The 14,976-nt window shown below is 46.3% G+C and overlaps 1 protein-coding gene across 2 annotated transcripts; it reads right to left on the reverse strand.

Moving 5' to 3' along the window:
* Positions 1–3,743: 3,743 nt before the first annotated feature.
* On the reverse strand, positions 3,744–6,915 carry LOC136521674 (RNA pseudouridine synthase 2, chloroplastic-like). Of its 2 annotated transcripts, XM_066515431.1 has the most exons (6): positions 6,561–6,915; positions 5,803–6,210; positions 5,469–5,668; positions 4,915–4,993; positions 4,475–4,650; positions 3,744–4,405 (listed from the first exon to the last, which is right to left on the reverse strand). In XM_066515431.1, the coding sequence occupies exons 1-6, from the start codon at positions 6,891–6,893 to the stop codon at positions 4,276–4,278; spliced, it is 1,326 nt and encodes a 441-aa protein (XP_066371528.1). In that variant the 5' UTR covers positions 6,894–6,915; the 3' UTR covers positions 3,744–4,275. The 2 variants fall into 2 exon arrangements, with proteins under 2 accessions (XP_066371528.1, XP_066371529.1); XM_066515432.1 differs by lacking the exon at positions 3,744–4,405 and having other exon boundaries at positions 4,481–4,660.
* Between the last annotated feature and the right edge of the window lie 8,061 nt (positions 6,916–14,976).

Below are 14,976 nucleotides of genomic sequence, written 5' to 3' on the forward strand. Positions count from 1 at the left end.
TCATGGACCAATTTTACTGACCTGGCGCAGGGTGGATAACATGCAGAAAGAAGCGCCGCCAGTTCAGGTATGAGGTGATGTGGGAAGAGCATGAGTCTTTCCCTGCCGTCATGGCAGCAAGAGCGTGAAGCAGTGACAGCAAAGGATTTGCAACTCAAGATGAAGGGTGTCGCCAATCATCTGGGAAGATGGGAGCGCCAAACCTTTGGCCATGTGAGACGGGAGTTAAAGCGTCTGAAGGAGGACCTGGAGAGGATGCAATCGACCCTCACCGGTTGGGGCCATCATCAGAGAGATCGCGCTGGAGCTGCATCGCTGAGGCCGCAATAGGCATCGCCAGGGGGCTGGAGTACCTACACGAAGGGTGCAAATCTCAGATAATCCACTGCGACATCAAGCCTGAGAACATACTGTTCGATGGTATACATACACCGAAGATTACAGATTTTGGGATTTCCAGGCTCCTTGGAGACAGAAAGACACACCACACTATCACCAGCAGGGGGATTGCTGGTACGAAACCTTATGTCGCACCCGAATGGTTTGATGGTGGGGGCAAGGTGGATGTGTACAGCTTTGGAGTCATGCTGCTGGAGATGATATGCTGCAGGAGGGCAGCAGAGCTGCAGCAGCGGCTCCAGCCTAACGACCAGGATGAGAGCACCATGAGAGCTTTGGCGGAGAGCTTACTAAGAACCTGTTTGGCAGGGCTTCTTGCCCAGCGGCTCCGACTCCCACTGCACTGTGCAACACGGTAGAACACTGTAGCAGCGAAAAAAAACGGCTTCGGCTCCGACACAGATGAACGGGAAAAGAGGAGGAGCCAAAGAAGCCTCCAATTGGGTGCTCCGACGGCTCCTCTACAGTGATGCTACAGTAGCAGGAGCCGGAGCCACTCCAAACAGGGGAGGGCCTTGTTGGTGGAGGGGGAGAGCTTACCAAGGCTCTGTTCGCTTCTTTATAATCCGTCTTTTTCACTGAAATAATGTTTTTGCTTGTTTTTTCAGTGAAACGAACGGAGCCATTGAGAGCGTGGAGAGGTTCACGCGCGTTGCCATCCATCGCGTCGTAAACGATCGTAAATTTCCAGTCAGAACAGTATTTTTCTCTCACACCAAACCAGGCAACAGTAATAATCCACGATTATATAGTCGAACAGGCTGCGTATGGTGCTTGCAGAAGGAACCGTCGGCTAGGCCGAGGATGCGCAAGGTGGTGCAGATGCTCGAAGGCACTGTGGAAGTCGACCCTCTGCCTGACCCTCCAAGGCCTCCGACCTTCTCTGCAATACTTTCCGACGACGGCAACGAGAGCCTCCCTCACTCCGCAGTCGCACTTGAGATCGATTGATCCATCCATCATATGCTATTATTATGCTATATGATATTATCATATTATGCATGCGTGGTCGACTTCTTATCCCACTCCCTCCTGTTTCTTCTTCTCTTTTTTTTTTAAGTTATAGCACATTTAGGACAAGTTAATTACTCCTACTTTGTATTTAAGTGATTAGCTTTACTAATATTTGTTTAAAAACGGAGGAAGTGATATCTTGGATGTCACTTTACTTCTTGTGTTCAGGAAAAGATATGGCATTATGTAATGTATGTATATGTAATAATCGAGTGCAGCTGTTGTATTATTACAATATTACTGCTGCATGTTTGCTCATCAATCGTGCTGTATTCTGTTCTATTGTATTCTAGGGGACGGGAGCATCAGTTCCAGACTTCCAATGTGATCTGATAGTGCAGGAGATTGAGCTGTGACTGCAAAAACATGCCGCGTTTAGACCCTATAGACTCAGTATAGTTTCCTTTGCATCAGCAATGTTCAGTTACTACTATGCATTGTTAGCTAATCTACTGTTACCTTATGTGAACACAGCAAGGGAAGGCGTCGCCGAAAATGCCTCCTGCTGTGATACTGTAGCCGCTGCAGGTGCAGGCACCGCACGGCTCACCTGCAGCACTGTAGGCACATACAGTGGCCGGCGCAGAGTCAGCCTGTATGTTATCTAGTTACTATTACAGCATATGCGCTGTATTAGGACTAGATGGATAGAGTTATATAAATAGACTACCACGGCAACTCAGTAAAGAGAGCTTAGATTTGTCATCTTACAGACAGGGCTTCGTCCAACGCTGGTGTCTTGTATTGTGCGTGCATGCTCTGTTCTCCCTTCTTCTTCTAGCTCAAGCTATAGTATGTGAGGACGGACAACGCTTGTTCGTGGTCGACACGACTAGTGGGTGCTCGGCAACACTAGCGGATGCTTGACAAAACTGGTAAGTGATTCTCTCACCTGAGCCGATGATCCCGTGGGACAAGCTGCGTTCCTCTTCTGTTTCAACTATGCATAGCACAGCAGCACCTTGGACTTGGATATGTCAAAAGACTTGATTTCACCTCCTCTAGTGTACGTTACTTGTTATAAGGCATCCAACTTTATTTGCAACTGCACAGTTTTATGCTTTGTTCATATACTTGAGACGGCCGCTCCTGTTACTGATCATCCATTGGATTTGACCTGTCATACTTATCATAGTCCTCGCGTTCAGTTTTCTGCCTGCAGGCCACCACACCAGCAATGTTGGGCGAAGCAGGTTCTGCAGCTGCAAGTCTCGGTCCGAGAGTGAAAGCTACTCTGGTTCTTGGAGCAGAATCGTTTGCCGTGGGTCCCGAGTCTGGACTCCTGTCGGACTAGCTGGCTGCGATGAAGGAGAAGAGCATGGTGATACTCAAGGAGTACATCATCGCCAAGCATAATGCTCCGAACGACGTCCCCGATGAGTCTGTAGAGGACGAATCTGATGGAGAGGTTGACGCTCTTGTCAGCAGCCCACCAAAGAAATCTAAGCGTATTTGGTTCGAGCTACTAAACTTTAATAGATACTAAATGATTTAGTTATTTTTAGTAACTCCAGAGTTACTAGAGAGGACTAAAACCCTTTTAGTAACTTTTAGTCATAGTGTTTGGTTAAAACGTTACTAAAGTGACTAAAAGCTACTAAATTCAGTAGCTACTGGACGAACCAAACAGGCCCAGAAGCACAAGTGACTGTCCTGAATTTTGTCAGATTCATTGCTAGGCATAGCTAGCGTATCTCTATAGCTTTGGTTTTCACACAGGAAGGCCACATTATCTATATGTTTGAGGCATCTTGCTTGTGTAAAAAGACCGGATGGTTGTCAGTCAAACACTAGAGGAGGCGTAAGAACTTGCTGTCATTCTTGCAATATTGCCCAGCAGTTCTACTTCTCTTTGTTTCGCGAACGCACTTCTGCTTCGCTTTGTTGTCTGTTCATATGTTATGGCAGCGGTCTCCTTTGTTCACTGCCTGCATGCCTGCGAAGAGATGTGTGGCAACTGAATCACAAGAATCCGTCTGTTGCAACTTGCAAGATGTGCTTAGAATCTTTCAGTGCTCGCTGTTAGTTTTAACACCGTATTACTAATCTAAAACAATGCTTGGAATGGCAGGCTAAACTCTTGTCAGAAGTCATCGTCCTGATTTGATCACATATATGGCAACCGCAAGGATATCATTTCCTATGTTTAAGCACGAGAAAATGAAGGCACTTGCGATATGGAATCCAGACGAAGTACATGTCTACTTCAGAACTGCAGTACGTTTGCATCAGAGAGCATTTCCATGCACCATTGAAACCTGATTAGTGACAATAGTGAGGTAGCAAAGCAATGAGACAATAAAAAGCTACGCACATCACAAAGGAGCTGCTGACAAACATTAGTCTGGTATCAATAAGGCAACAATGACTGTAATCCAAGAAGCACCATGTTGGGAGGACGAGATATCAACCCACTCAGTAGATCTTGCAAACTATTTGCCCTGTACATTTTACATCATGGAAACTAATCACAGTAAGTCACAACACTGCAAAACTTCATAATTGAGATTACCCAACATCACACCTAAGTGCTTTAAAAACTACATCCCTGGTCCTTTGCTACCATCGTGACCAAATAAATAGAAACCTAAATAAATGAAACACATACAGAGCTAAACCCGGTTTCTAGGTCTTGAAAGAAATCTCCAAGAGTTCTCATGTTTTGTTCAACATCCCCAGTCTTGGTTTCATCTCTCACTGGAAATGTTGAAAGTCCATGGGCGGCTTCTTCAGTTAACCGCAAAAAATCCATCAATGACAACCTTACTGTACTCAGCTCTGATAAAATAGACCTCAAACCAGACGTTGCTGTGTGCTAAAAAATCACTGCATGTCTCACTTTGTGTTGGCACCACATTATTATCAGACAACACCATCACCATTTTGGGCATCACTTGATGTAACTTTCCGTAATTCATCAAGCACCTCCAAAAAATCATCTGGTGGGGGGCATGAGAATTCAAGGATCTTTCCTGAATGTGGATGCTTGAATCTGGGGGGAGAAAATGATAATCACATTCCGAACTTGGAAAACACAAGATACATGCTGTGTAATACCTACCCAAGCAATGCAGCATGAAGACATGGCCTGTCTACTTTAGATATCAGATTTGAAAGATCGCTGTGATATTTCGAAGGAGTCCTTGGTCTCAAAAGTGATAATGCCATGCTTTTGGTACCTCCATAAGTTTCATCACCAAGAAGAGGGATCCCTATATACTTTGCATGCGCCCGGATCTGATAAGCACTAAGTTCAAGATCAGTACAGAAGTAGTCATATTTAAGAGAGTTTCCTGAGCTTCATAACAGAAATGCGTTGAGATCAAAATTTAACTATCACAATGCTTCTTAGTGCTACTCTTGAATAAAGAAGAGATGTAATCCAAATAACATACACGTTAGTAAAGAGCCTAGGATCACAAAAGCTTTTTCCTTCTTTTAGGAGAACTTTAGGTGGCGATGGTTCTCTTCTAAAAAAATAAACTATCATGGGATGATTACCTGATGAGTGCGTCCTGTCTCTAATCTCCACTCCACTAGTGCAGATCCACCACCAGCAAAGACCTCTCTTACTTTGTACCTGTATGAATTTTTTAAATAAGTTCCCTAAATGAGCCAAAGTACATATGAAACCATGAAACTTTTAAATCAGGTTGAGGTTTGGAAAATACTTAGTTTCATGAGAGTTCCCTTTTAGAATCCAGCCAGCCTTTTGTACATGAATTTTTTTGTTACTTTTCGCATGGCCGTGGTAACCCACTAGAATTTTCATGACTAGATTAACTAATTGGACATCATTACAACCTTTGACTGTTACATGGGCCCTTCTACGTCCTCATTCTTACCTGCTTACATGGGTGGTAGCAATTAAAGTGTTGAAACAGAATTGTTGCAGTAATTAAGCATATCTGAACAAGGTAAATAGCTTTAAACTACATAATTAAGATCGTTATACTATACCTAGGATATATTTTTAATTCAAGTGAAATAGCATTGAGGAGGCAACGTCATATAACGAACCAAAAGAAATGGCACAAGTGGCAAGCATGGATCACCTACTAGCAGCATGCCGTGCATATCTGTGGCCTGATCCAGCAGTAGCAATCATACGAATCCTATTGTTAGGATCACGTGCAATAGATGCCTCAATCCTGCCTGAATTTGGATTCGGCACGCCACAAGTAAGACTGATGTATACTCTACGAATTGTATGCAGCTTGAACTGTTCTGCTAATTGAGCATGAGAATGCTCATCCTGTCCCAAAAAAGGAAGAAAAAGAAAAGATGGAGAGTTCAGCATAAGTCTGTAGTTATGTACTGCTACAAGCATGTGCAAATTTCATAAAACATTTGGAAGTGCCAGTTTTGTCACAACTCATAATTAAATACCTTAGCAACAACAAGAAGTCCACTTGTCCCCTTATCCAGCCTGTGCACAATACCAGGACGCACAAGAGCATTCTGGACTTCTGAGCTTACGTCTTCAGTAGCAAATTGATCCACATTAAATACATCAATGTCGTCATCTGAAGAATCCGGGCATTCATCACTAGTTGAACTGCGTGCTAAGCAAGTAAATGTGGAGATCTTGCAGTGATGAAGTATAGCATTGACTAATGTGCCATTGGCATTTCCTGGTGCCGGGTGAACAACCATATGCGCCGGCTTGTTGACAACAAGAACATGGTCATCCTCATAAACAATGTCTAGCGGGATGTCCTCCGCCTCTGCCCTCAGCGGCTGAAGCTCCGACACCGTGCAGCTGACCAGGTCCCCTCCCTTCACAGTACGTGAAACCTATAATGCACAAAGTGAAGCAGAGCAGAGCAGCCTAAGACTCGATTTAGACACAAGAGCAAGTATAACCAAGCCAAGAAACTACAACTACCAACATGAATTATCCATTATGCACCAGTGCTACTAAATAGTACTAGACGTTAATACTTAATATAATTGGCGCTGCATGACCTCATTTGCCTTCTGAATTATTCGGCATTCTCTCCAAAATCAGAGTTGCAGTTTAAGCTACAAATTAACTACGATATTGTATAAGCAGTACTACTATTTCACGGTTCTGCTAACACAAGTATCAAACTTTGCAGGAAGTAAACAGAGCTTAGAGGTAGAGGTTAGCATAACAGTGTCACCTTGGAGATCGGGCGGCCATTGACGGCGACAAGCCCCGCGCGGATGCTGGCCTGCACGCGCGCGCGGCTGACACCCCCGCCGCCGAGACGCGACGAAATCCAGGCGTCTATCCGCGAACGCCCCTCGCCGACGGGCACGGCCTCCTCCAGGCGCGTCCCGCCGTGGCCTCCCTTCCGGCTCTCCGCCGGCTCCGCCGGCTCCGCGCTCGCGCTGGAGGCGACGCATCTCGCGTAGAAATCTCTAGGGCCGCCGCTACGGATCTTCTGGCGGCATATGAGGGCCGAGAGGGTGGTGGCAACCACCGCCGGCGGTGGCGCCGTTGCAGCTGCCATTGGGCTGCCGGCGGGGTGGACGGGTGGGAGACGTGAGCGCTGAGGGAGAGGATAGCGTGTGGGTTGATAGGCCTATTGTTGGGCTGACGTTGTCCAAAAATGGGCCGAAGGTTCCAACTAATTTCTGCAGCGTCTGGGCCCATCAAGGCCTTTTGTTTGGCTTCTCGGCTTAATCAAAACCTCTGCCAAACGCGAATTGAGTCTAGCTCAGTTGGATCAGGTGCCTTGCGGTGGAATCTGCCTGTCGGGCTGTCTGGGCTCAAAGTCCTTACCTATATATGAGTATTCGTATTTTTCTAGATTTATACTAGGACGTAACCTGTGTGGATGCTCGTATTTTTCTGAATTTATACCAGGATGTAACATGTGTGGACAAGTTCCACCACAAAGAACCCAACCAGCTGATCTAACCATTTTTAAAAAACAAAAATCAAATCCATAAAAACGTGTTTTTTTGCTATCACCGTTTTTCGAGAAGCCTAAGCCATGCTAAAGAGAATCTAAGCCTACCAACGCAAGCTTTGTTTTTTTTGCTATCACCGTTTTTCGAGAAGCCTAAGCCATGCTAAAGAGAATCTAAGCCTACCAACGCAAGCTTTTCCACTAGCTGGTATGTCCGAATGTGAGTGCAACTAAAACACTAGAACCACATGCTTCAAACTCGTTGGCATTATGTGAGCGATGGAGGTGGGGGATGGGAAGAACTGGAAGAAGAATCGGAGGAAGAAGAAGGAGGAGGAACCTGAGGATGCGACGGAAGAGTTCTCGGTTTTAGGAACGGGTTCAGAGTTTACAAAATGACCGGTGATTCCCCCCAACTGGGATACTCGTTGCTATATCGTTACAGAGGCTCGGCCTCAATCGCGCATGCAAGCGCTGAACAGATCAAATCCACTGGTCGCCAACTACTCACGGGTTGGGCTTCCTGGGCCTTCTTCCTCCGGGCCGGCTTCCAGGTGCTCCATCTTGGGCCATGTTGCTATGGTGGCTGACATTCCCTCCCTCTTGGAACACTGCTTGCCCCCAAGCAGTGGCGCGTGGATACTCGTGGCGAACAGCTTCAAAATCTTCTTAGGTAGCCAGTGCCGACGGTAGGTTGTTCCATTTGACAAGCACCTGGGGTATAGAAGAAGACCCACGAACGACCATACGCGTCTGCAGAACCTGTTCTGGAGCCAAGTGGATGGCAAAGTCAGATGGTAGGGTGGGGATTACCTGATGATCGGCACCCACAGCCTCCTTCAGTTGGGATACATGGAAAACCGGGTGAATCGCTGAGTGAGCAGGCAAGTGAAGCTTATAAGCCACTGATCCGACCCGAGCCAGAATCCGGAATGGTCCGAAGAAGCGGAAAGTAAGCTTCTGATGAGAGCGAGGTGCTAGGGAAGATTGGACATACGGTTGCAACTTGAGGTAGACAAGATCACCTTCTGCAAAACTGCGCTCTGACCGGTGTTGATCAGCCTGCTTCTTCATTCATTGCTTGGCCTAGTTGAGGTGGTGCTAAAGAAGCTGGTCCATCCACTGACGGTCTAAAGCCCAACCAATAACGTCCAGATGTGAGGCAGCAGAAACATCCAGAGCCAGGAAACGTGGAAGATAACCATAGAGCGCCTCAAAGGGTGAGCGACTGATGGCTGACTGGTAACAGGAATTATACCAAAATTTCGTAGATGGCAACCACTGACTCCATTTGTTGGGGCAGGCATGGACAAAACACCGCAAATAAGTCTCCAAGCACTAGTTAAGCGACTCTGTCTGACCATCGGACTGGGGGTGATAGGCGGTGCTACGGCAAAGGGAGACATCCGCAAGCTTGAATAGTTCTAACCAAAAGTGACTTGTAAAGATACGGTCACGGTCCGAAATGATAGAGGTGGGAAGGCCATGTAAGCGATAAACATGTTGGAAGAAGGACTTAGCAACCATGATAGCAGTGAAAGGGTGACGGAGGGGAATGAAATGGCCATACTTGGTGAGAAGATCGACTATGACCAGCACACAGTTGAAGGATTGAGATTGTGGAAGTCCCTCGATGAAATCCATCGATATCACTTGCCACGCCGAATCAGGAACCGGCAATGGCTGCAAGAGGCCTAGGGATCTGGTTCGATCATACTTGGACTATTGACAGATGGCACAAGACTGCACAAAATTCTTGACTATAGTTTTCAGACCTCTCCATGTAAAACATTGCTTGATCCTCATATATGTGACTGGTATGCCCGAATGGCCGCCCCAGGAACTAGAGTGAAATTGGGAGATAAGGTGTTGTTGGAAGGCCGGGTCATCACCAACCTAGACGCGGCCCTTGTAACGGAGTAAGCCAGACTGCAGTGAATAATGAGGTAGGGCCACGGAGTCCACCGACAACTTGGTCAGCAAGGAAGTAGCAAAAGTGTCCTGTCGATAACTAGCCAGCACTGCCAAAATCTAGGATGGAACCAAAGAGGTGACGGCTGCACACACAGCTGGAGGGGAAGGGTGACGAGACAATGCATCCGCTGCTCTATTATCTGAACCTGAGCGGTATACAATGTGGTATTGGAGGCCCAGCAACTTGGAGAAAACCCTTTGTTGCCAGTGAGTGTGCAGTCGTTGATCGGTGAGCTGGGTCAAGCTTTTCTGATCAGTAAGAATTACAAACTTCTAAAACTACAAGTAAGGACGCCACAGTTGTACAGCAAGCAAGATGGCCATGAATTCTTTTTCATATGTGGATAGGCCACGTGACTTGGAGCCCAATGCTTTACTGAAGAATGCCAGGGGGTGACCGTCCTGCATGAGAACTGCACCGACACCCAAGTCTGAAGCATCAGTTTCAATGGAGAAGGGTTTAGCAAAATTAGGAAGAGACAGCACTGGAGCTTGACAGAGGGCAATTTTCAAGGTCTGAAAGGCCAAGTCATGATTAGGAGTCCAAATGAACAAGGCATGTTTCTTGAGCAGATTGGTCAGAGGTTTAGAAATTATGCCAAAGTCGCGAACAAAGCGCTGGTAATAGTCGGCAAGTCCAAGAAAGGAACGAAGTTCTTTGACAAAACTGGGAGTTGGCCAAGAGGAAATGGACTCTAACTTGGATGGATCGGTACCTACATCGGCCTGACTAATGACATGACTGAGATAAGAAAGCGTGGTCTGAGCGAAGGAGCATTTAGACATTTTGAGCTTCCATTGATCCTTAGACAACAAGTCAAAGACAGTGCACACATGCACGAGGTGCGCCTCCCATGTTTTGTTGTAGACCAGGACGTCGTCAAAGAAGACCAAGACAAACTGTCGGAGACAGGGAGCAAGTGTTGTATTCATGGCGTCTTGGAAGGTCCTAGGTGCTCCGGTGAGGCTGAAGGACATAACCCAAAATTCAAACTGACCAAAGTATGTTTGGAAGGTAGTTTTGAATTCATCCCCCGATTTCATGCGGATTTGGTGAAAACCGGACTGTAGATCCAAGGTGGTGAAATAGGCTGCCTCTGACAACTCGTCCAGCAATTCTTCGATGATAGGAATAGGATATTTGCCCTTGACGGTGATTGCATTGAGTTGACGGTAATCAACGCAAAACCTCCAGGACTGGTCCTTTTTCTTGACCAAGATAACCGGAGAGGCAAAGGAACTGGTGCTCTTCTGAATGATACCTTGCTGAAGCATATCCTTCAATTGCCGCTCAATTTCTATTTTCAAAATAGGGGCATACCGGTAAGGCCACACAAAGACTGGTGGAGCCCCGGAGATCAAGGGAATGGAGTGGTCACAGTGCCAGCTAGGAGGCATTCCTGAAACTGGCTCAAAGAGATGAGCATATTCATCTAGCAATGCAGACACAGCCGGATGCAATGAGGAGACTGACTGGGAAGACCCCTAAGGCTGTACCAAACAAAGTTGAATGATAGAACCCACCGGAAGGTCGGTAGAATCTCCAAGCAAGATAGCTGTAGCTCCCTCATAAGGAATGGAGATCCATTTTTGAGCCTAGTGAACTTGCATCGGGCTAAAACTGGCCAGCCAATCAAGACCTAGAATCATATCATAAGAGGAAAGAGGCAACAACTTAAGGTCAGTGACAAAGGAGCAGCCCTGCACTGACCAATGAGCACTGGGCAAGAAGGATGTGCATTGTAGAATGGCCCCATTAGCCACCTGCACCTAAAGATTTTTTTTAATTTTAACCCTTTTTAAATATAATTTTAAATCTAACACTGACGATTTTTTTAAAAAATTAAACATTTTTGGCCGCGCCTATTGCCCTGGCGTGGCCAAATGCCTGTGCCGCGCTATGCATGGTGGCGCGGCACAGGGCTGACGTGGCGTGGGGTGGCCGGGGGGCCACTGACATGGCTGGTCCTGCCGCGCCACCCATCATGGCGCGGCACTGCCGCGCCATCGACCCTAGCGCGGCAGTGCCGTGCCGTGTTGCGTGGCGTGGCTAGACCAAACATACCGCACGAGCACCCACACCTGCCGCTGCGCCCACCGCTGGCCCGGGCTACCTGGATGGTAGAATCGAAACACGTCGCGCCAGTATATTGTTGAGTTTTTTCATGGCCGAATAGAGAATTTGATAAGCCAATGATTAGTTTTTCGTCTTTCATAATACTGTTATGCATCATTTTAACTAATCAATTACGAAAAATTGCCACCGGTGTCCAGATACGTCGGGACTGCCGATTCCCGAACGCAGGGTACTTAATCTCGCCGACAGTGCTGCCACGACTCAACGAAACGAACAAGAAGCAAGTTGATAAGCTGCCACATAACATATTCATTGTTTTGACATAAGTTTGACATAAAATAACCAAATAACCCCACAAGTTTCGGATGTCAATATTTGTTTGACCAAAACAAACTAAGACCCAGGAGTGTAAGGATCCCTCGAATGCCTCTGTCTCTTCGAATTTGTTGGCAACACATTGGGAGTGTAGCCAACGTTGGTATGGTCTTGTCGACGGTCCGTACGGCTCATACCATATAGGTATATGATACGCACGATTAGTTATAATTCTTTATGATCGTTAGTTCATAGAGCCTACGTACTGAAACAAACTATCTTTGTTAGTACTTGTGAGGCTCCTTGGGTGCCAAATGGGGCACCACCTAGCTGAGACATGCCGATCTCGTCCTGCAGCCATTCGTCCCACTGGCCGTGCAGTCCGCAAAAGCCCAGGGGTTCATCATCGTTGTCATCATCGTCCTCCTCGTCCTCGGCTACAGGGTCCTTCCTAGCACTAAGATGTGGTAGTGTATGCACCGTAGAAGTGGCACCCTGCATCATCGCCTGAGAAGAGCCAGCTGGTGTCCTCAAAGAGGCTAAAGACGTGCCACCCGACCGTGTGGGGAGTGGCGGTTCCTCATAAGGGGTGTCTATGTAGCTCAACTTCTGAGCTAGCTTCTTGCAGCTCTTCTTCACCTTCTGCATAAATAGACGTTAAAGTTAGTTCATTAGCCAAACGCATATATAATAAAGAAATATTTTCAAAACAGACAAGTTTATGTTTATCTCCACAAAAGCCACGAGAACGCCTGGCCCCTGCCCTCTAGACTCGTGAAGTCAGAACGCTGCTTTGTTGGACAGCCTTGACAATTATGTCGCCTGGGTACAGAAACGTGGTTGGACAGTTTTAGTACACATACTTAATACCAAAAGGATAACAAATTGTACCATTCAAGTATTATAGGCTCTAGTTTGGTTTTGGTGAATTGATAAAACCCTAAGTGCTAACCTAGTTTATCAAGTGATCATGAGATAGGTAGCACACTTCAAGTAGAGAAGCTAATGAAGATCATAGCATGACAATAGTGATGGCATGGCATTGATCAAGGGCTTAAACTTGAAAAGAAGAAAGAGAAAAATAAAAAGCTCAAGACAAAGGTATAATATGTAGGAGCTATTTTGTTTTGGTGATCAAGATACTTAGAGAGTGTGATCACATTTAGGTTTGATAGCCGTACTATTAAGAGGGGTGAAACTTGTTTCGGAATACGGTTATTAAAGTGCCACTAGATGCTCTAACTCATTGCATATGCATTTAGGATCTAGTGGAGTGCTAACACCCTTGATAATATTTGTGAAAATATGCTAACACATGTGCACAAGGTGATACACTTGGTGGTTGACACATTAGAGCAAGGGTGAAGAAGTTAGAAGTGAAAATAGAGGTGATGCCAGTGTCGGTCAGGTGACCGGACGCTGGATCCAAAAGCACCAGACGCTGACTGCCTGCGTCCGGTCGCATTGACTGGCGGTACAGAGGCTAGGGTTTACCACCGGACGCTGAGCTGTGTCCGGTCGAGGTGGACCGAACGCGTCCGGTCGAGGAAAACCAGTTTTTGACCCTTACTGTACTCGACCAGACGCTGAGGCTCCAGCGTCCGGTCAGTTTTGCCAGAGCATTCGGTCAGCTTTATAGTCGTTGAAAACTGATGAACAGCGTTTGAAGCTAGTGACACGTGGCGTCCATCAGTGGATCGGATGCTGGGTCCGGTCAATTGGACCGGAGCGTCCGGTCAGAGCGCAATGTGCCCAGTGAAGGGGTACAACGGCTCTATTTTGTGGGGGCTTCTATTTAAGCCCCATGGCCGGCTATGGCTCATATCTTTGGCCATTTTCATTAACATAGCAACCTTATGAGCCTAGCCAAAGTCCTCCCACTCATCTCCATCATTGATTCATCATCATAGTGAGATTGGGAGTGATCCAAGTGCATTGCTTGAGTGTTTGCATCTAGAGGCGCTTGGTGTTCGTGTTTCGCTGCAGATTTCACTTGTTACTCTTGGTGGTTGCTGCCACTTAGACGGCTTTGAGCAGCGAGGATCATTGAGCAGAGGGTGGTGATTGTCTCCGGCTCCGATCGTGGTGATTATGAGGAGTTCTTGACCTTTCCCTGGTGGAGCGCCAAAAGATACTCTAGTGAATTACTCGTGGCTTGTGTGATCCTCATCTTATGTTGGTTGTGCAGCACCCTATTAAGGGTTTGGCGTGTGAAGCCAATTAGCGCGTGAACCTCCAAGTGAGTGAATCGCCACAACAAGGAGTAGCTTGCCGGCAAGCAAGTGAACCTCGGTAAAAATCATTGTGTTCATCCTTTGATTCTAAGGTGATTGGTCTTCATTGTTATTCATCCTTGTGATTGATTGGTTCTTCATCTACACGGCGGTATAACTATCTTGATCACTCTCTTTACTTTATCGCAAACTAGTTGACAAGCTCTTTAGTGTAGCTAGTTGTGAGAGCTTGCATGCTTGGTTGGTGTGGCTCTTTAGTTAGCCTTTGAGAGCACACTAACATAGGGTAGTGTCATAGCTCTTGTGTGAATTGACACTATCTAAACTAGAATTGTGGTAGGTGGCTTGCATTGTGAGTAGGCTAGCACAACACTTGCTTCGCCTCATAATTGTCTAACCTTTTATTAAGTGTTGTTGTAGAAATTTTTATTAGGCTATTCACCCCCCCCTCTAGCCATTAAGATCTTTCAAGTGGTATCGGAGTCGAGGTCACCGTTATTTGAGGCTTAACAACCTTCGGTGTTAAAATGGCTCAAATCAACAACACTAAAAAGTCACCCCAATTTGATGGCACAAATTATCCTTATTGGAAGTCAAAGATGACCACACATATCAAGTCAATCAATAGAAAGGTGTGGAAGGTGGTAGAAACCAAAATTGAGATTGGTGATCCAGAGAATCCCACCGCCGCCGAAGAAGTGCTTCTCCAAAACAATGACATTGCTCTAAGTGCCATTCATGATGCAATTGATGAAAGAATATTTAAGCAAATCAAGAATATTGAGATAGCACATGAAGCTTGGAAGAAGTTGAAAGAATCATTTGAGGGCACTCAAGCCATGAAGGGTGCAAAGGCATATATCCTCAAAGAAAAGTTTGCAAGCTTCAAGATGAAGGATGATGAGAGTGTGCCGGAGATGTTCCATAGGCTTCAAGTGCTTATCAATGATCTCAAAGCACTTGAAGAAGAGGTGAAGGACAAGGACTTCTCCCACAAGTTCTTGAGATGCTTGCCTTCAAGATTTGGTACATTGGTCACTATTCTAGTAAGGAGTGGTTTGGACACCATGACACCAAACCA

This window comes from Miscanthus floridulus, chromosome 18, assembly GCF_019320115.1.
Source record: "Miscanthus floridulus cultivar M001 chromosome 18, ASM1932011v1, whole genome shotgun sequence".
NCBI lineage: Eukaryota > Viridiplantae > Streptophyta > Magnoliopsida > Poales > Poaceae > Miscanthus > Miscanthus floridulus.